Source organism: Berghia stephanieae, chromosome 1 (assembly GCF_034508935.2).
Source record: "Berghia stephanieae isolate SIO BIC M18660-M18661 chromosome 1, UCSD_Bste_1.3, whole genome shotgun sequence".
Taxonomy (NCBI): Eukaryota; Metazoa; Mollusca; class Gastropoda; order Nudibranchia; family Aeolidiidae; genus Berghia; species Berghia stephanieae.
Window position 1 is genome coordinate 84561366 of NC_088360.1, and position 23347 is coordinate 84584712.

The 23347-nt window shown below is 33.9% G+C and overlaps 2 protein-coding genes across 7 annotated transcripts in view; one reads left to right on the plus strand and one right to left on the minus strand.

Annotated features, from left to right (window-relative positions):
- Positions 1 to 12897, minus strand: part of LOC144959553 (1-phosphatidylinositol 4,5-bisphosphate phosphodiesterase beta-4-like) — a 56723-nt gene extending 43826 nt beyond the window's left edge. For 4 of the 6 annotated variants that reach the window (XM_078892169.1, XM_078892198.1, XM_078892194.1 and 1 more), the window contains exons 1-9: positions 12731 to 12897; positions 10702 to 10854; positions 8186 to 8266; positions 6001 to 6066; positions 3130 to 3267; positions 2680 to 2759; positions 1468 to 1521; positions 735 to 816; positions 317 to 417 (exon numbers count right to left, since the gene is read on the minus strand). In XM_078892169.1, the coding sequence (XP_078748295.1) occupies positions 317 to 417; positions 735 to 816; positions 1468 to 1521; positions 2680 to 2759; positions 3130 to 3267; positions 6001 to 6066; positions 8186 to 8266; positions 10702 to 10785 (686 nt within the window). In that variant the 5' untranslated portion in view covers positions 10786 to 10854; positions 12731 to 12897. The remainder of the gene's footprint in view (positions 1 to 316; positions 418 to 734; positions 817 to 1467; positions 1522 to 2679; positions 2760 to 3129; positions 3268 to 6000; positions 6067 to 8185; positions 8267 to 10701; positions 10855 to 12730) is intronic. The other 2 variants (XM_078892188.1, XM_078892180.1) reach the window with 1 other exon arrangement.
- An 8803-nt stretch (positions 12898 to 21700) lies between these two features.
- Positions 21701 to 23347, plus strand: part of LOC144959581 (protein-glucosylgalactosylhydroxylysine glucosidase-like) — a 38579-nt gene continuing 36932 nt past the window's right edge. The window contains exon 1 of the mRNA XM_078892215.1: positions 21701 to 21960. The gene's annotated coding sequence lies outside the window, so the exon portion shown is untranslated. The remainder of the gene's footprint in view (positions 21961 to 23347) is intronic.

Here is a 23347-nt window from a genome sequence, read left to right on the forward strand (position 1 = left end):
ATAATCTTATATGTTATCATATTTCCTTATTCCGCTTTGATGAAATATCAAAATAAAACTTTTCATCTAATTCTTTTTTGTTTTTGCAGAGCAGTGACAGCCACCATAACAAAAGAATAAAATGACTGTAATTTACAGAAATGAAGATATTTCAACATAAGAGGAAAATACATAAAATACTTACAAAAAACAAAACAAAACCAAACAAAAACCTAACCAATTATTTGCAAATAAAAGGTAACAAAACAACATAGAAAACAAAAGTTTTGATAAACTAAAACTACAAAAATAAAATAAACAAATTAAAACAACTTACAAATCTTTGAATAACTCCTCTATATCAGACCGTGGACAGATCATGTGGTAAAGCTCATAAAATTTATTAAAGGTAAACAGGCCAGGGTCAATCTCATCACCCTTTGAAAGAAATTATTTTTAAACGGTCAATATTATTTGAGTGAATGTATTACTGAAACCAAAACATATGAATGAAGGAGTAATAATGATAATATTAACAGAAATTATTTTTAACGATTATAACAATCATATAAAAATCATATTTCCATCATTCATTAATCAAAATATACGAATTTTTGTTTAAATTATTTTTTTAATCAAATCAAATTATCTCCCTTGTCCAAAACATAACTTTTGGGAGGACATGAAGTTCAAGCATATCATTTAATAAATAGATAATACATTAAAAGAAAAAAATGAAGGGACAACAAAGTTACCTTTCCACTTGGAAGCCCTAAGTCTTTGAGACTTGACATCACCATTTTTTCAGTCTTTCCAGAGGCAAAAGTTCGTGTGATGCTGTGAATGAAAATATGAAGAAAAAAAGGGCTTTCAGAACAGAGTATCATTATATAATATTTGTAATCACAACAATAGTAACTATGACTTCCAACAACAATGGCACCAATGTGGCTACCTATTTACAAGAGCAATTGGAAACTATAGTGAAAATCATTAGTCATTATAACCTGATTCATTTTTAAGTTCCATATACTCTTAAAATTGCCTTTCAACAGTCGGTTTGACGACTTTCGCATTTTTGCCAATGTGTGCTAATGAGTGTATGCCCTCCCTCAAGAATGTTCCACCAAGCTTAGCCAACTACTCATTCACTTCTTTCATGACGGTTTCATCAGTATCGAATTCCAAGCCTCAAAGATGGCATTTTAGGAGATAGAAGAGATGATCATCAGGTGGATCCGGATCAGGACTAGGGTCAAAAGTCTTCTGCCAAATACTCTGTAACTCTTAATAAACTGAAAGAAGCTGGGACTTTTGACCTTACTAGTCCTAATCTCACCCAGTTTGATGATCATCTCTTCAATCCCCTAAAACACCCCCTTGGAGGCTTAAAAACTGATACCAATAAAGCCCTGAAATGATTGGACAAAATCATGGAAAAATCTTTTAATAAAATATTAGATTGTTTCTAAAATTAACACTTCTTACCCTCTGACAGGAATTTTACCACTAGGATTAACCATGTAGCATAACTTGATCCAGCTGAAACAAAAATAAAGAGCAATTAAGTATACTTTTGTGATTGAAGAGACTTGTTTCTATTAATTCACACCCTAGACCTGTAATTGAGATAACTAAAAATGAATTTTAAAATTTTCACCAAACCAAAGACATGAGTTGTAAAACAAATAAGGCTAAGGTCAGCAGTGCTGCCAACCCTGGCCCATAAAAATATGTACAATGGAGATCCAAAATGAGTAAGATTTTGAAAAAAATGTCTACAACCCTGCAAAAACGATAATTAGCGCTAAATTTGATGGTGGGCAATTAGACAATACTAGCAATATTATAATTGATAATTTAACCCTCTCCTTACCACCTACAGCAAAATCATCACATTTGTTACAACACAATATACAGTTTTTCTTATTCAGATTTATTTGGACATCACAAACTTTGAAGAATGATCTTTATTTAATTAATAAGGACATAAAGTTGTTTTGTAAAGAGCTTGATTGAGTTTTAAAAATCAATTTTCTGCTGGGTAAGCCTGCCATTTTGGGAAAATACTGAAAATTATCACTAAGGAAAGAGTTAAATCAATGAATTGACTTACAATTTATAAATAATTTAGATAGTATCCACTTCCAGAATCCGCTTATAATTCTAAAATGACCCACCCAGATAATACTATATTGAACTTTCTGTATAAATGTCCGAGTCAACTAACACATTAAAGTGTTTAAGGACACTAAAATAGTATATGATTATTGAAAATTTAATAATACACTTCTGAGCAAAATGTTTACAATGAGCAAAAATATGCATTTTTACGCAAGGTTGACACCAATGGGTCAGTATAAGAGCGGAAAGAGGTAAAAGACAATTTGAGTAGAATTTCAAATGTTATTATTTCCCCTTTTTTTTCTTTCTTCAAAAATAAAGGGCACTGACATGTTAGCAACAAAAATAATGCTGATAAACAGACATGGTAGATAGTAATCTACTTTTATGCTAAATTATGTAAATGTGGAAATCTTAGAAAATTGGTTTTGTATGTGCATTCCTCACACCATAATCAGAGCTCATAAATAACAACCCAAAAAGAGACAGTCACAAAATGAAAACAGATTTGTCTTTCATTTTAATTAAATCTAGATCAAAGCATGGTTTAAATTCCAGCCTGATATGTGTACTTACTGTTTTTTCAGCTGAGTCATTGGACACACATTATTTGCTTTGGTATTCAGGGTAATTGTCCGCAGTCCTTCAAACCAACCCTATAAAATATTTCACAGTTGATTATAATGATGATGTTAGATTTTAAAATGTAAACTAGACAGATGGCAAACAAATCTCTATTGCTATTCCTTCAGTAAAACAGACCTTAATTTATCTTTTAAGTCGATTTTGCTCTGAATTACCATATTCAAGTTGTAATTCTCATTCATACTTTGTATTTCAACACGAGAATCAAAGTCACAGATCTTGATATAATATTAATATACAGCAGTGACACCATTAAAACATGGACTGAACGTTGATTATCATTTTTCTCTCTAATAACAATTAGTATAAATCTCTCAAATACAGCATACATAAATTGTGTAACAAGCATAAAGATAGCAGATTTTGTAATTAATTACCCACCTTCGCAACATCAGGTTCCCTAGATATCAGCAGGGTGTATGTTATATTGACAAGGTCAAGTCCACTGCAGACCGTAATTGTTCTGGACTCCAGACTGTGTGTGCTTTTCTCCAATATGTCTGCCAATACTTTTGTATCCTGGAACATAAAAGTAAGTGGATGTGATTATAGTTCTTATATTTGGGGTTCGAAATGTTTTTTGTTTTTAAGGGTTTTACGGCGCTTGCAACACATTTAGGTTATATCAGCGCCAGTAAAAAGGAAGAAAATGGGATAGTAAAAGTTCTAGAATTACAATTAAAGCACCCAAGAGAAAGGAAGACAAAGGGGAATGGGAACAAATAGGGATCAGATGTGGATTCCAAGAGCATATCACCAATGTACTTAGTTTGAGATCACCTATGTCTCATCTGGACACAAGCACAAAATGCAACAAAGAGGAATACACTCAAATGTTTACATTATACATTAAAAATAAATATAATAATACATAACAGAGAGAAGATTTACAAGGAAAAAAATATCATCTCCCAAAACAATAACTATGCATTTGACTGTTTTCCTCTCAGCCAGGACTCCGACGAGGGCCAGGACAAAACCAAGTAACCTCATTCCAAGACAAAGACAGAAAGCTTGTTGGAAAACAGATATAAGGGGATAGAAGACACAGTATGTACCTCCCTGCGCGCTATGGGAGGTCAGGATCCCCACCCAGTGTTGTGTTTTTAAGTTTTTAAGGGTTTTACGGCGCTTGCAACACATTATGGTCATATCAACGCCAGTAAAAAGGAAGAAAATGGGATAGTAAAAGTTCTAGAATTACAATTAAAGCACCCAAGAGAAAGGAAGACAAAGGGGAATGGGAACAAATAGGGATCAGATGTGGATTCCAAGAGCATATCACCAATGTACTTAGTTTGAGATCACCTATGTCTCATCTGGACACAAGCACAAAATGCAACAAAGAGGAATACACTCAAATGTTTACATTATACATTAAAAATAAATATAATAATACATAACAGAGAGAAGATTTACAAGGAAAAAAATATCATCTCTCAAAACAATAACTATGCATTTGACTGTTTTCTTCTCAGCCAGGACTCCGACGAGGGCCAGGACAAAACCAAGTAACCTCATTCCAAGACAAAGACAGAAAGCTTGTTGGAAAACAGATATAAGGGGATAGAAGACACAGTATGTACCTCCCTGCGCGCTATGGGAGGTCAGGATCCCCACCCAGTGTTGTGTTTTTAAGTTTTTAAGGGTTTTACGGCGCTTGCAACACATTATGGTCATATCAACGCCAGTAAAAAGGAAGAAAATGGGATAGTAAAAAGTTCTAGAATTACAATTAAAGCACAAAAGAAAAGGTAAGACAAAGGGGAATTGGTTCAAATAGGGAACAGGTGTAGATTCCAAGAGCACACCGTCAAAGTACTTAGTTTGAGATCACCTAAAAATCTCATCCAGACACAAGTACAGGTCCCCACTAAGAGGAATACACTCAAATGTTAACAAATCAAATATAACATGTAAATAAAACATAATACAGTACATAACAGAGAGATGATTTACAAGGAAAAAAATATCATCTCCCAAGGCAATAACTATACATTCGACTGTTTCCCTCTTAGCCAAGGACTCCAACCAAGGACAGGACAAAACCAAGCAATCTCATTCCAAGACAAAGACAGAAGGCTATTGGAAAACAGATAAGAGGGGATAGAAGACACAGCAAGTACCTCCCTGCCCACTATGGGAGGTAGGAACCCCACCCAGGGGGTTCGAAATAAATGCTTTTAGAATTCCATATTTTCAGTAATTTGGCTCAGAAAAATTAGACTCCAATACCACAATATCGTTCTTTTTCAACAGTAGCAACGAGGGTAAGCTGGGAATGAAAATTCATAATCTGGTTCTATCAGAATAATAAAAGTTCAAACTTTTTTTTTTCATCATAGACAAGACTGGTAATATAAAGTGCAAACAAAGCAAAAAACATAAAGGTTAGAATATTTACAAGCTACAGATACCAAACCTTAAGTAAGTACTTGCCAAGTTCAATTAAAATTCTCTATAGGTTAAGAAATGGTGCTGATTATACCAAATTCATATAAAAATCAAGATATCGAAAATTTCCAAGCTTGGGTCTGCTGTGATTAGTGGAGGAAGTCGCCCTGTCATGTTGACAAACAAATGACCAATCGGGATAGAGTCTTTTAAAAATGTTACACAAATTTCAATACAAAGCAGAAATAACATTTGATGAATTTCTAAAGATAAATTATCTCCAATGAGTCCCAACATAAATCCAATGGGCATTTCGTTAATGATGTCCAACACAGGTCTATGAGATCCGTACAACGTTTTACACCAAATCAGAAATAAAAGAGAATTCAAAATGCATGAGATTGAATCATTGTTCAAGACAATAGAAAATCAATTGGATCACAGGGAAAAAGAGTAGGCATATACATAAAGTAAAATGGGGTATCTACAGATGACATCAAAATTTGAGAATTGAGGCCCAACTCTTCGATCTGGCAAATATGCAATTTATTAAAACAATCAGAGTTGACATCCTGAAAAATCGTGAACATATATTTCAATAACTGGTTTTAATTGTGGTAAAATATCAGACTTGCATCATTTGTAATTTTGCAGCTACAGGCGTCTAAACTTTTCTATGTTTTTTCCCACACCCAATATATCTAGTACATTTCAAGCAAGTAACTAAATCATATCATTTTTCATTTCTTTTTTCTTATTCATAATAATATCAAAACAAAATTCTTGAGGTAAAATGAGAACATGTAAATATCTATGAACAGATATGAAGTGGTTTGCAATGCCAGTCACCAAACTTACACTAATTTTGGGGGCCAAACCAAGTCGAATGTCATTGACTTGTGAGCAGTCCAACACTTGTCCTTCCTGAGAGAGAAAATAAAAAATATGAGAGAGAGAGAGAGAGAGAGAGAGAGAGAGAGAGAGAGAGAGAGAGAGAGAGAGAGAGAGAGAGAGAGAGAGAGAGAGAGAAAGAAAGAGAGAGAGGGAGAGAGAGGAATAGAGAGAGAAGGGGGGGGGGGGGGGAGGGACAAAGAGAAAGTTAAATTTAAACCATTTCATCATTGAGAATTTAAAAAGAAATTAAATCAAAATTATCTGAATAACTGTATCCGTTGGATTGGCAAAAGATATTTACTTTCCTTTCTGTTACTTACAAAATCAATTACGACAGGTGTAAATCAATATCATTTTGATGTATTAGACAGTAGTACACAATGTTTTCCCACCAACAGCAGAAAGACAATATTACATTATTAATTCATGTGCAGAAGGGTAAAACTTCCCAGACCTGCTCATAAAATTTAATCTCTATCCAAACATTTAGAAAGTCTGCCATGCCCTTGGGAATAGCTTTTTATGTTTACTAACCCCCCCCCCCCCCCCCCCCCCCCATCCCCATCTCTTCCTATTGAGCATATGAGTCCAGAAATGTAAAACTGAGAAAAGGTGCTAAACAACTAAAAACATTAATATATTTGTTTTTGTTTTATTTTTTAAGGGTTTCACGGCGCCTGAAACACATTTAGGTCGTATCAGCGCCAATAATAAGGAAGAAAATGGGATAGTCAAAAGTTCTAGAATTACAATTAAAGCACCGAAGAAAATGTAAGATAAAAGAAAATTGGTTCAAATACGGAATAGATGTAGATTCCAAGAGCAAAAACTACCATCAGTGTACTTAGTTTGAGATCACCTAAATATCTCATCTTGACACAAGCACATATCCCCACTAAGAAGAACACACTCATATTTTTACAACTCATACATAGTATATATATGTACAACAAATGCAGTGCATAACAGAGAGATGATTTACAAGACAAAAATTATCATCTCCCCAAACTAAACATTTGACTCCCAGCTTGGGTATATACGGCCAGGACAAAACCAAGTAATCTTATTCCAAGACAAAGACAGAGAGCATGTTGGAAAACAGATAGTAAGATATTTGACGTTATAGGAAAGCAGAATAGAAATTTGACTTGACGACATTGGTAATGAAATGTGATTACCTATGAAAAGTTGGCACAAACAAAAAGAAAGGCAAAATCTATGGATTGTGATAACATAATCACTTATTCTTTTGTTTCCATCTGTCTAAGATCGACAATAAATGTTGAAAGATATTTCAGTGTTAACTTATCCCAAATAAAATCTATATATTTGACGCTTCCAGTATTACAAACAATAATACTCTTAGATCTGTTTCATAACTTTTTGAATCAGAAGAAATCATGCAATTATTTAAATGAATTCGATGGACATGCAGTTCCTTTTGAGACCTCATGGAGCATTTTCAAGGTTATAACTGATATAAAAGCATGACAAAGACAATAAACATTGAGCAATTCTAAAAAGAAAAAAAATCTATATATGTGATAGGTAATTAAGTTATTGTAATTATTTGTTATAACTGATACATTGTCGTAAACAAACATATAAAATCAACTTTTGAAAAAGAATCGCTTATTTTTTCTTTCAAAGCATCAATACCACTACATCATGGCAGCATACTGAAGTAAAATTATATTATTTTAACCTAGTAGTGAAATAGCAAATCACAGTGAGAGTAAAATGTGATATTTCATCACCATTAGAGACTCCACCTTCTTATGTTGATGACAAAAAGAAAAGTAATGTGCATGCATAAACGTGAGGGGAAAAGAGCAAACTGACATAAGAAATCAATATGATACCCCACGCCAGTGAGGCCTCCTGCTAATTACCTCTAAACCAAATAGGATTAGTGACAAATATAGACAGCTTAATTTTCTGACCCCGCTCACACTTATTGCTTCTTATTCTCTGTCAGCTTCCCCATTCTAGTACAGCCACATTTCATTCCCACTGATATTGTTGTTATTGATACATGCCTTGACATACAAACTGTTCAATTTTGGTCCCAACAATACTTGTGACCCACCCTGTCAAACTGGTCTTAATTCGGACTGAACTTGATGAAGAAATTTAAGTTTAAACTTACCCTTCCCTCACTCTTCCAGCAGATGAAAAATCCATATTCATCCACTTTGACCATACAGTTTGACTCATACACTGAATATTCCTGTTAAAAATAAAATAATTGATGAGAGAGAGATAACATTATCTAGCATATCACACAGATTATGGTATAGCATATTTAAAAGGAGAAAATATACACAAGCTTATGAGGATGTGCTGAAATTAAATTTTGCTTATCACGTTATTCCAATGATTCTTATATCTTTTCATTTTTTTTTTCTTTTTCATTTAAGTTTTTTGTAAATTATTGACGGAAGCCTACGAGTTAATAAACTTGAAAACTTTAAACTTTTATGAAGAACTGACAATTGATCCCTGATTTAAACATAAGATTGCTTTCCTTGCAGGTACTCGTTCAAAAATGTTTGCATTTTTTAAAGCTTGCTTCATTAGAAAAAAGTTGTGGTGTATATATACGTGGGAAGGGAGGGACTTACTTAAGTATTAGAAGCTTAAGATGCTTGTGACTTGTGATCAATTTCATAGTCAAAAGGCGAATTTTGATAAATTTATAAATAGGCATGTGAAAGCTTGCTTGGTGTTCAAAACTGCTGGAGTAGTTCAAAGGGATATGAACAATTGATCATTCTTTTTCTTTAATTGAGCGGAAATTACTAATAATCGGACTAAGTATTCTTAAGCGCACATCAAAAAGAAACTGAAAAAATTTGATATTTTCCTTATAGTTTTGTGGTGCAAAGCTAAAATGTTAATATTTCTCAGGTGACTGATACAAGCAGAAAAGCTGTTCTATTGATGGAATGTATATTTGGGAAAAAAAAGTAAGGATGATTTATCAGAGCAAGGACTGTTACTGTTAGTCATAATGAGTATCAATGATCAATATTTGATTACTTTGAAATCAGAGTTTTTGATATATCGTTTTCAGGTATCAATTTAAAACTTTTAAATCAAAACACACTTATACTTATAAGTTTATAATCTTTATGAACAGTACCAGCTAGCAATAGACCAAAGCCAGCTGTTGATACCTGTACCTTATTGATTTCTTCTAGTTCAATTCATGATAATATAAAAGAGAAAGAAATATCATCTATAGTCAATGTTGTGTTTCGTTAATAAGATTCAAAGTTGAGGAAGTGAATACATTTACATTCTCAAAATATACCAAAATCGTAATCAAAAATTAAAAGTGTTCCTACAATGCCCCTTTAAACCTCAAAGTAGCCATAAACAAGACTCTTATACTAGATAGATAAGAAAATTCAGAATCTCTCCAAATATTAGTTGTATGAGAAATGAGTGATGTATAAGCGTCAATTGGATTCAATAGTCTAATGTCACGTCCGCCCAGCAATGAGCAGCTTGGTTCTAAACAAAGAAAATCGGAACTTTAAATTTTTCATGCTGGCTAGAACTTTTTAACATGTCATGTGATCAGAATCTATAGATATAACAAAGATGACGTCACTCAGGTCTTTGTATTGTTTTTGCCATCCACGTTTATGAGTACTTCTCACTAAACTGTATGAACCAAACTATAAATGTTCAAGATCACACATAGTTTTGTGTGTTGGTCCGTTACACTTCCGGATGGCAATGTTGTGAGCTTCTTAGCCAAGCGCACACTATCTATAAAAGTCAAAGCATGATCAGATCTATAATGATTTTCTCCTCTGAATAAACTTTAATGGCTCGTCGAAGAAGTATTTCATAAGGGTGTCCGCCATTGTCATGGGTGCCAGCAGGAAGAAGTGCTGAAACCTGAAACTAAAATCTCGACACTTTGCCAAACCTGAAAATGTTCTTACTGAAAATGCGGCCTAAACTTTACTCTTATTTCATCACCGTTTTTATACCATTATTAAATGATTACACAGCAAAAATATTGACACATTGAGGAAATCAATTTGATTTTAAAACCAACTTATAATACATAGTGATATACTCACAGTGCAGTTGTCTCTCTCTAGGGGAGCCAAAGAACAGAGAGAGACAGAGAGTACCAGAGGTACTCCCTCAACACTGAAAAGGTGGCTGAATCACGTTTTCGAATGTTTACCGACGCTATTAGATTATTTTACTCAAAACACTGAAACCAGAGGTATTTGACTTCGAGATATTGCGAAACAGGAATTCTGCATGAACCGGAAAACTGGCACCCATGGCCATTGTTCCAATAGTTTAGACCCAGTTACTAAGTTACAATGACTGTTTAAGTCTATTAACCTATTTTTTTTAAATATTTACAATTAATTTTTAATCTTTTTCTTTTTCAAAGAAAAGAAAATTAAGTCTCAAATGAATGTGGAAAAATGAAGAAACTTAGATAGAATCTTGTGGAAGCCTCTCTCCATTTTCTTTTGAGATTCATAATTGTTCACTTCATGAAATGCAAATTCATTGCAGACCTCACTGATTTTATCATGATAAGTCGACAATATGTCGTAGTTACTCTTTAAGACTCAATTATAAAACAATGATAGAAGCAACCACTAAATAACATATCATACCCACCTCATCCCAAATATCAAATACACAGCCTGTTTGAAGATCTTCAGGTACTGGTATTCTCCAGGCAAATTCAAATGGCTTTGCCATTGATGGTCAGTGTGAACCTCTTACAACACAACACACTGGAAGACAGACAGCAGCTGCAACATCCAACTGCTGATTTGAATAATAACAAATTGTTGAAGGAGCCATTAAATTTTTTTTATTTTTTGTTTGTTTTTGTTTTGTTTTTGTTTTTTTGTTGTTTTTTGTTTTGTTTTTTTTTTGGGTGGGGGGGGGGGGGGGGTCACCACCTCATTCTGATCTTACAAAGCGTCAGGGAATTTTGATTCAATTGGCTTGAATTTAAAAAGATCTCTGCTTTTATAGAGAAATAAAACATGATGGACGAGACATGATCACTGCAAGATGATTATATTTCAATTTTTCTGACAGAGACTGTGCTGTCATGGTACTTATTTTACACCTGAATATGGTGAGAAAATGTGAGTGAAGAGCCTTTTCCGAGGACTCAACTATGCACCACTTAGAGTGGGACTTGGACCCTGGGCCTTCTGGTCCTAAGGAGAATCACATACTACAAAGACCACATACCCGCACTTCTTCTCATCCAACTGCTGCTTGACATTGACATATTTGTTTTTTACTCGGTATTCATTAACTATTAATAATGCTGAAAATTTGAATCATGATATTAATATTCATACAAATCATGTACTTTTATTGATTCGTAAGGCTTATTTTATTATTATTATTATTATTATTATTATTATTATTATTATTATTATTATTGGTAATGATAATAGTAATAATAATGATGATAATAATAATAATAACAATAATAATAATAATAATGATGATAATAATAATAATAACAAATAATAATAATAATAATAATAATAATAATAATAATAATAATAATAATAATAATAATTAATAATAATATAATTATTATTATTATTATTATTATTATTATTATTATTATCATCATCATTATTATTATTACTATTATCATTATCAATAAATCATTATCATCATCATCATTTTATTATAATAATAATACCATTATTATTATTATAATAGCTTTAAATAAAGATTTCCATCGCCATAATACTAAATAATAGGTAAGAAAATAAAGAACAACAGTCAGATGGTTTATTATTAATTGTTTTCCGATTATATTTAGTTTCAAACATTCAAATCATGTGGAAAGCAAAAACAACTGAATAAAAGTGGGAGCTCTTCCATACCACCACCCCTCTCTAAAATCTTTGGATTTAGATAAGTTATTTATTTTGCTAAGGCAATAGGGTTGTAACGCCAACGCTCGCGAGTTGCAACTCAATTAAATAAACTCTAATTGTAGACGCAAAATTTATAAAACTTTAATTCAAGGTAAACAAAACACAAAAATATAGATTTTAGAAAGGGGTCGTGGTATGTAAGGGCTCCCATAAAAACATTGAAATAAAAGTAATCAGTAACCAAGCGATCAATCCTGACTCGAGACCTGAGCAGACCAATTTATCATTATCATTCATCTGAAGTCTGAAGTCTAATGGCATACATTTAAGTCAAGGCAAGAGCTGTGCCTTTCAAAGTTTAATTCCATTTAATAAGCAAATCGGTTCCAATCGATATGGGTTGTAAAAATACTTAGATGACAAATCAAAAGCGACAAGTTACAAATAGACAGCAAGTTTTATCGTCTGCTGACTGCAACCTTGATGTGGGAAGTCAATGTAAGTTGTAAGATCGGCAAGAACGTTAGTCGACGAAACAAGTCTTCCTTTCATTTACCAGCATGCATGCGATTGCACACCAATATTAGGGATAAAATTTGTTTGAAATATGATAAACAAGGCACAGAGGGACGTTATAAAGTCATTAACGGCGTTATAATTTTCACTCACTCGCTTTCACATTACTCCAACTTCGTCCTCAAAACCGGAACCTAAAGTAAACAAACTAAAGCCGAGACAGAAAACTGGAATTATCCAGAACCAGCGATTTATCACATAATATGACTTACTGTATCATAAATTAACCGCAATTCATCCTTTATTTTAGATTATCACACCAAGAAAAGCTAAATTATCGAGGGCATTCCTGCACAACAGGTTTACGTTTACCATCCAAAGTCGGCCATTTTGAGACAGTAGAGTTACTCACTCTAGTATGTTGACAATATCATCCAATGCAAGTGGGCATTAGGGTCACGTGACTTTATTATTATTATGGTAAATCAGGGATCATTAGGAGGTACAGAGGATTACTGAGTGTAATAATATTACTCTGCACGCAATCTCACGCGCGCGCTGGAGCACATAATTTATAATTAAATCAGATGAATGTTTCTCTTATACAAAATATACTAGATCGAATGTTCTATGCTTGCAACGCTATGGGTGCCACAACACTCTTACTGAGAAGTGATGGAGGTCTAGTAAGTAGTAGTAGTAGTAGTAGTAGTAGTAGTAGTAGTAGTAGTAGTAGTGGTGGTAGTAGTAGTAGAAGTACTAGTAGTAGTAGTAGTAGTAGTAGAAGTACTAGTAGTAGTAGTAGTAGTAGTAGTAGTAGTAGTAGTATTATTATTATTATTATATATTATTATTATTATTATTATTAACAGTAGTAATAGTAGTAGCAGCAGCATAGTAGTAGTAGTAGTAGTAGTAGTAGTAGTAGTAGTAGTAGTAGTAGTAGTAGTAGTAGTAGTAGTGTAGTAGTAGTAGTAGTAGTAGTAGTAGTAGTAGTAGTAGTAGTAGTAGTAGTAGTAGTAGTCGAAGTTCTACCAACGATATTGATATATCTGGAAATATATGAGGTTGGTAAAGGACAGTACACTACCTGATTCGATTAATAAACCATTTAGAACTTTAATACAGCTTGATAACTTTAGTTGAAATGATTGGAAACCGAGAATAAAATATCAAATATTGATTTTTTAAATATAAAAATGACTTATCTGATTTGAAATAACAAATTTGTATCTTGTGTATCGGCCGTTTTTATTACCAAGTATAATCGCCTTACGAAAGCCAATAAATCAATATCTACTAATTTTATATAAGCATACTTTTAAACGAGAATAAACTTGCGAAATAGCAATAATATTCGTGGACAGAGCAAAAGAAGAAATGTTGACATAAGAAAACAAACCATGGGGGGGGGGGGGGATGAATAAAAAGGACACAGTTGTGGTTGCCAAATAAAAACACGACTTATTATTCATATTTCATTGAACTCAAATATTTATTTATTTATTCATTTTTATTTATTATTATTTTTTTGTATTTTATTATTTTTTTTCTGGTATCGATAGCGTGTATTCAAAAATTATACTATATACGATCAAACATGTCTTTATGTTATATTTAATAGATATTTTGGGATTAGAGTACATCCTCACCCACCATCCGCCTCTCAATTAAAAAAAACAAATATAGAAAGAAAGAAAGAAAGAGAGAGAGAAATCAAATTAATATATGATTAGGCCACCGTATGCTTTAACGTTATGAAATCTCGCTAGTTACCAGCTACAAATTCTTATCCTGTATAGATGGAACGAAATTGACGTCACTCAACTCTATGTTATTGGTTTCAGACAGCCATCTTAATTATTAGTTCTCACTAGATTATATCAATCAGATTATAATCGTTTCAGGCAAACATAGATTTTTTTGCTTTGTTTTTTTTTTTTTTTTGTTTTTTTTTTTTTTGTTTTGTTTGTTTGTTTTTTTTTTGTTTTGGTATCTGGCTGACATATATTTTGAGTATCTTAGCTACGCGCATGACATCATTTATTCTATAATGGTTAATGTCGGTACACTGGTTCCCACTTGGAACCTCGTCTGCCTACGAGCGGGAACATGATTATTGATTTAATACATTTTCGTCACTCTGGTGATCTCCTTTCGTCTGTATATATTTTGTTACATATAGCATGCAAGTTGTTGAAGATTTATACATTCTTTAACATAAGCTGGAGTAAAATTTTAACGAGATTTGTCTTAATTTCTTTTTCTTTCTTTTGTTTGTTTTTGTTTGTTTGTTTTTGTTTGTTTTTTTACCTATTCAGCAGGCTAAGATTATATCATTCATTTTTTCCCCTAAAAATTCGGAGGGCCGGGTTCTACTTATTGTATCTAAATATATTTTCAAGATTTTATTGAATATATTTTCAAAATCATCTTATGTTAGACATGCTATAACAGTCTGGGGTCGGATACGTATATATATTATATATATTTAAGCGGGTCTGACATCTGAACGCAGCTATGGGCCTAGTTTAACATTAATCTAATGGACAATATATTGGGTCATTTTTTGAGATTTCCATTACAACAATGAGCCACATTGAATTGGATTATCAGAGCTGTAAATAAGTGCATATCGGCCTGAACTGTTTAGACGTTTCCATAATAAAATTAATACAATTATGTTGATCGGGCATGTAAAAGGATTTATTTTGAGAATGTCGAAAAATGACAAGCAAACAAGAAAAACTGGATTCGGCATTAGGTATTTTCATATGTGACCCACATTTTCATATGTGACTTACATGCTATTATGTAGGATGAACCCTAACAAAGAAATTGGAGTCTAAAGTGGAGATAATTTAAGTTATGAAATTCTAGTTTATTTATCTATTTATTTATTTATTTATTATTTTTTTTTTTGGAATGTACTCGTATTACTATTATTTTTATCATTTTCTTTCATGCGGCTATGTGGTCTTGTGGTATAACACTCGCTTTCGTATCGGAAGGTCTTGGGTTGGAGCCTCGCTCGGAGCATAATTGAGACCTTGGTAAGGGCTCTTTCCTCACATTCTCTCACCGTACTCAGGTGTAAAATGAGTATCTGACCGTTAACAGCGTTTTCTCTGTCCGAACAAAAATTTGCAATATCGCCTAACAGGCGTCATGTCACGTTCTACACGTTAAGTGTTGCTGTTGGTCAGGGACCCGTTGTAAAGCGCTTTGTGAACGTTTAGTGGGTATTGCGGTATATAAAAGCTCAAGTTTTGAATGGATTATTTTGTTTTGGTTTAATATTATTCTTTCTTTCATTTGTTTTTGCTTTGTTTGTTTGTTTTTGTTTGTTTTTTGTTGTTGTTTTTTTGGGTTTTTTTTTTTTTAAAGCATAATTTAGAAATAAAACAATGAGAAATATGAGCTTTCGTTGTTATTTATTTTTCGTTTCGTTTTGCTTTATTTGTTTTTTTTTTTTTCAATTAAGTTGCACTTATTCTACACCATATCGAAGTGAATTTAGCACCAAATCTCATAAATCCCTATTTCAAACACTTAGTAAAGTTCGCCCAGACATAATACCATTTTGAGACGATGGGTCACATGTTTCCTCACTGAAATCGCTATTTTAATTCAAATAAGTTGATGTTACTCCATTATGAGACGATCGGTCACATATTATGACACTATGTGTTATGTTTATTTAATTACTGGCAAATTGTTGATAAGAAGTAATCTGGGTTTTGTTGACTGCACGAATACTTGACTTGCAAAGGGATTAGACCATGACTCTAGTAGGCCATGGATTAGACGAATGAATAACGGTTGTTTTTTTTTTTAATGACGAACTGCATTTACCATGGCAGCCAGGTGGCAAGAGGTCATCGTGGCAAATTTCGACTTCAATAGTTGCAAAATAGAACGTCACGGAACCACACTTTACTAATGCTCTGACCCATTTGGAAAACTCATTGGTAATAGAAACATAATTCTATCTCTAGCTAATTTTGGCCACAAACGTGGCCATCTGGCAGCCTGTTAACATAATCTGTGATTATTTATTTTAAAAAAGCAAAATATAATAAATAAATAAATAAATAAATAAATAAATAAATAAATAAATAAATAAATAAAAGAACAAACAAACAAGCGCGTATTAAATAAATCTACATCGAATTATAAAGGTTATATATAATGTGACGGATAATATTATACAGTTTAATGGGAGTGCCCTTTACATCTACATGTCCATTTTTCTTGTTTCCTGACCTCGGACACTGAGGCGGAAACTACTGTATATTATAACAAGAGTTTGCTGCTGTAACTTTTTCGAAGGCACATAATGACACGCCATCCGAGTTAGTAAGGTAACTCGTGATTTAGGAGTTATCAAACAGATATTTAATGAGTTATATTTCTTGAAAACAATTTCTCTGGCTGGGCTTCCCTTTCTTTTTCTTTCTTTTTGAGCGGGGGGAAAGGGATGTGTTTGTGAAACGTCTCTCTTTTTGTTTTTAATTATATATATATATATATATAATATATATATATATATATATATATATATATATATATATATATATATATATATATATATAAGGTCCACATAAATACGATTACTTGCCCTGTAGATTTACCTTGTCTGTTTGGTTGGAAGAGCAATATAAAACGGCTTCATGAACGTATGTAAGAGAATAATAACTTAATTCTGTAACCAACCCAAAAATTCTCGATCCCAATAATACTGATTCATTAGCATGGCAATCGATAATCAAACTATAGACATAGAAGGAACGATTTTGACGTCACTCAGTTCTTTGTTTTTGTGTTTAGGCAGCAATTTTTATGAGTTGTTCTCACTAAATTGTATATTAATCAGACTGTAAACGTTTAAGGTTACACATAGTTTTATGTGTTGGTAAGTAATATCCGGCTGCGAATGTGGTGAGTTATATAATTAATAATAGGATAGAATCGAGGCCCTGGATAGAATTAATCAACACATAATGTAGGTCACACCTCAACTCGGACTTTCAATCACATAAATCCAATTTTAAATAATGGGTGCAATAGAAACTGGGATAAATGTTGGCTCCGAAAAACTAAAGATATTTTTAACCTAGTGATAGGTAGTCTATCGCAATGCTCTCTCTCTCTCTCTCTCTCTCTCTCTCTCTCTCTCTCTCTCTGTGTGTGTGTGTGTGTGTGTGTGTGTGTGTGTCTCTTTCTCTCCCTCTCTCTCTCTCTCTCTCTCTCTCTCTCTCTCTCTCTCTCTCTATATATATATATATATATATATATATATATATATATATATCGTCTGTTTCTTCACTATCCTCTTCTCTTCTCTCTCTCTCTCTCTCTCTCTCTCTCTCTCCTCTCTCTCTCTCTCTCTCTCTCTCTCTCTCTCTCTTTTTCTCTCTCTCTCTCTCTCTCTCTCTCTCTCTCTCTGCTAAATCCAGAGCCAGGCCCAGCTACCCAATCACTGCTGGGTGGGGCAGATTTGTCGGAAAACAAACATTCTTCTGCTTAATTCGGGTCCGATAGCGGTCCCTTTGCATATGAAGTGTTCTGTACAAATTGCAGTCCTTCAGAGCCACCAGGCCCATGGAACCGGAGTTTATCCCGGTTTCTATAGCGTGAAACGGACAATAGCAATTACTTGCTACCCTTCAGGTAGGACGCTAGTCTATCGCAAAGTACTTTTCGTCAGATCTAATAGACCCAGCTACCCATTTACTGCTGGATGGACAGAGTGGTTGGAAAAAATCTCGACTGCACCCGTGGTCGATCTTGGTCCCTTTGCGTTTGAAGCGAGTGTTCTACTAACTGAGCTATCGGGACCCTTTGTTGTACGAACTGGGCGATCATAAATCCAAAGCTTTGTATAGTATAAGTATAATAATTTTCTGGGGGTTTCCCCTGCACACACACACACACACACACACACACACACACACACACACACACACACACGCGCACAATACTAGCACACACACAATAAATATATTTAATTTTCTTAAAAATGTAATTTTGTCATGAATGCACATTCTCTACTAGAGGAGATACGATTAAAGCGCTTGAATGAGTTCTATATTTATTTTATAACAAAAAATTATTTATCTGTCCATTCATTTATTTATTCTCATCTTTATTTCTTTATTTATTTCTCTTTTCATTTGATATTATCTATCACTTATTGTTGATGCATTTTCAAGATTTTATTGAATATGTTTTCAAAATCATTTTATGTTAGACAGGCTACAACAGTCCAGGGTCGGACACGATTTGTGCATATAATATGCAGGTCTGACATCTGAACGCAGTTTAGTCCGTCATAAGTACCGTGCGCACGGAAAATCCCAAATTCCTCTAAAGTTACGAAATGTGCCGTGATATAATTTTGCATGCGGGGTTATATTTTAAGTGACATGACAAATTTTGAATACCGATAGTGATAGACCAGTTTTCTCGCAATGCCGAATTCCCTTTATTTTTTCATAGTTTGCAATCAAATATGACTCAAACATTAACATGTTTACAGTAATGGTGTGATGATTCTCTTTCCCTGTGGGGAGTTCAGTGATCGTAATCACAACATACTGTTATTGTAAACCATCCAACTGTTCACTCTTCCCAGGCCCTTCGCTTTTTATATGCCGTAAAAAAGAAAAACCCCAAAGTGTGGTACTGTAACCAGTGAAAAAAAAAAAAGCTTAATGTCACTAAAAATTCTTGTGTTCGGGCCAATTATCATTAAATTCTCTCAGAAGGTTGTGAAGATATCCACGTCAACGCATGCGCCCGGGTTGTGGAACGGACTATAATTTATCATTGTTGTAATGGACAATACTTTGCGTCAGTTTTTGAGATTTCCATACAACAATGAGCCCATAATGAATTGTGTTATCAGACCTGTAGATAAGTGCACGTTGGTCAGACATGTTTAGATGTTTCCCTGATAAAAATGAAAAAGAAAAGAAAGGAATTTTTAAAAAGGAAAATAAGAAAAGGGTAAGAGAAATATACAAAACAAAACAGAATTGCAATTTTGAATATTTTCATTTTGCGTTAATCCACCACATCTGCTTTAACTCGGGTAGGTGTGGCTTGGGAAAATATTTTGTTTGTGAATTAGGAATATTAGAAAACTTTGGTCCACAAATTTAGACGTAAATTTAGAATAAGTAGGTCTATTGGGGGGGGGGGGGGATCTTAAATAACACATTGGCTGGCATAAAATGTAATTTCTGACAACAGAAAATTGAGCTTTTATTTTAGCTTTTTTATATAGCGCAATATCCACTAAACGTACTCAAAGCGCTTTATAAAGTGTTCCTGACCAACAACAACAGGTGACATATAGAACGATACATGGCGCCTGTTAGGCGACATTACATTATTTTTTCCGACAAAGACAACGCTGTTAACCACCAGGTACTCATTCTACACCTGAGTACGGTGAGAGAATGTAAGTAAAGAGTCTTTTCCAAAGACTCAACTATGCGAGACTTAACTCGAACCCAGGACCTTCCGATCTGAAAGCGAGTGTCATACAAGACCAATTGCCACACAATATAAGCATGAATTGTTCTATATAAATATTGCCATCAGTAAACACGATGGGCATACTATTGATTTATTAACCTTAATCTTAGCTGCCCTACTCTTGAAAAACTCATATTAAAAAATTTGGTCAGATCACTCATCCTTCAAATATCGATCGATTTAAATGGTCTTCATCTTTTCAAAAAAAAAACCCTCTCAAACCTGGGACCTCTTCGGCATTCTAGGTATGGACGATTACAAAACAAATCGATACACTTACTAAAGAATGGCAGGGAAGTGAATTGCGATTACACTATTTAGAACCCCAAAAGGTGACAACACAGAGTAGATAGGTTAACCGGCCTACTCTGTGGTGACAATTTCAAAACTCTACAGTACAGCTATTTTGTCTAGCAGTGTGACACTCGCCTTCGGATAGGAAGGTCCAGGGTTCGAGTCCCGCTCTTAGCGGTGCATACTTGAATCCTTGGAAAATATCATATTCTCACATTCTCTTACCGTACTCAGGTGTAAAATGAGTATCTGGCTGTTAATAGCATTGTCTCTGTTGGAAGTAAATTGTAATATCGCCTAAAAAACTTGAGCTTTTATGTAGCGCAATATCCACTAAATGTGATCAAAGCACTTTGCAAAGTGCCACTGATCAACAGCAATACGTAAGATGTAGAACGAGACATGACGCCTGTTAAGAGATATTACAATTTTTAACTGCTCTCTCTCTCTCTCTCTCTCTCTCTCTCTCTCTCTCTCTCTCTCTCTCTCTCTCTCTCTCTCTCTCTCTCTCTCTCTCTCTCTCTCTCTCTCTCTCTCTCTCTTTCTTTCTTTCATACACACACACACACACACACACACACACACACACACACACAGACTTCGTCCACGACCTACTGATAAATCGCTCCTCATGCATCTCAGTGTTTTGGTTTTTTGTTATTTGATTTTTTTTTCCAACCTACGAAGCAAATATTTCTGTATCACTATCACGGTTCATCACCTGTGAATATTGTTACTATGTATTTAGCTACAACCCCCCCCCCCCCCCCCTAAAAAAAACAAAAAACAAAAAACCCAACAACCTCCGCCGCCTCTATGGATAGTATGCGCTTGGCTAAGAAGCTCATAACATTGCCATCCGGAAGTATAACGGACCAACACACAAAACTGTGTGTACCCATGAACGTTTATAATCAGGTTAATACAGTTTAGTGAGAAGTACTCATAAACGCGGATGGCAAAAACAATAACAAAGACATGAGTGACGTCATCTTCGAACTATCTATATGACGTACAAAATTATGTGTAACCTTAAACGTTTATAGTCTGATTTATGTAATTTAGTGAGAGCTAATAATTAACACGGCTGTCAAAAAACAACGACAAAGAGCTGAGTGAGGTCAATTTCATTCCATCTATAATATCCTCTCCATATTCTATTCTACCCGTCTTCATATAATTTGTTTTTTATTGTCTCAATGTAAAATATGTGTCACATTTTCTTTACCTGTCTACATGTTCACTTAATCGCTCATAATTTTTAACGACCCAAAAAAATATGCTCAACAATCACTTAGGATTCATAATGACACAGTTGGCTCTTAAGTGGTCGTGGCAAAATTGACAAACACACACACACACACACACACACAACACACACACACACACACACACACACACACACACACACATGACAAAGATCCAGATCACTAGAATTTATGTTTCATCTAATTTTTGCTTTGTGCGCATTTTGTAAAACATGTTGATTTATGATATTAATTGTATAGAGCGTCTACTTACATCCAGTGGACAAAGTCAGCTTTAAATGAAAATGTGTGTCAACAATTTTAAGAGCTTATTCACATCAAGCACGTCTAATAGTATTATTATTCTTTCGCGTTTCACTGGTTGTTGGTTTGACTTACATCTAGAGACTGTAAAGGTGAGGAAATGTTGCTCGATGCTAGCTTATAGAATTGATTCCGCTTTCAACCTGGAATTGAAATCCAATTTATAGAAAGAAATGTTTACATTTGGAATCTTGTGAGATATATAAACAATTGACTGTTTTGTGAGATTAAAAAAACAAAACAGTACAAAACAAAACAAAACATACCTTGCTTTGTGTTCAAAACTTGTAAACATCCGTTCGTTTTAGTTTTGTGGCATACACGGAACAATGCCAAAAACAAGCTGTTCTGTGGGTTGTGTCATTTAATCGTGTATTATTTTTACAATTCTCAATCTAAATACAAAGTACTGTCACAAAAGCTAGCAAACGGTTTCGTGGTTGAGCCATTTTGGAAAGACTGTGGGATCGAACGAAACTCAAACTTAAAGTTAACTTTGCCATCAATCCTCTCTAAATATTATTATATTCCTGTTTTTGAGAAGCTTACCTTCTTACTTAGGGTGAGTGTGTGTGTGTGTGCGTGTGTGTGTGTGTGTTTGATTGTGTGTGTTGTTATGTGTTTGTGTATATATGTGTGTGTGTATGGGGGGGGGGGGGGGGAGGGGCGGTCGACACTAAGAATAATAATTTTTCGGCTGTGACCATTTAATTTTTGTTGAGGTAGGAGTAACTAAATAAAAAAAGAGATTGGAGAAAATCAGAAAAAAACTATATATATATATATATATATGTGTGTGTGTGTGTGTGTGTGTGTGTGTGTGTGCGCGCGCGCGCTATTTCAGTACGACGTAGAAACCAAACATTCGAAAATTTACAAGCAGGTAGACAAAACCTAAAGTTACTTCTTACCAAGTTTAATCAAAAATGCTTTATTAGCTTAGAAACCATGTGGGTTACACCAAACTCGTATAAAAATCTCGATATCGAAAGTTTCCAAATGTGTGTCTTGTTTTAACAGTGAGTGCTATGTTTTTAGTGTAAGAAGTTGCCACGTCTGGTTGAAAAACAAATGATCAATTGGATTCAATAGTCTGATGTCAAGTCGCCCAGCAACGGCGGCCATCGTGGTTCTAAACAAAGAAAATCAGTACTTTTTATTCTTCATGCTTGGCTAGAACTTTTCATATGTCTTGTGATCAGAATGTGTAAAAGTAAAATCATGATCAGATTTAAAATGTTTTGTTTTTTTCCCCCGTTGGATACGTTTTTATGCTCGTCAGAGAAATATTTCATATGGGCGTCCGCCATTGTTCCGACAGTTTAGAGCCAGTTACTAAGTTACCATGCGTCATTACGACGGAAGTGACGTCACGACTGTTGAAACGTATTGGGACAATTTCAGGAATACGTTTTTTACTTCTAACAATGATACATAATTTTCCATATGAGCAGAAACCATATTCGATTTATTCCCAAA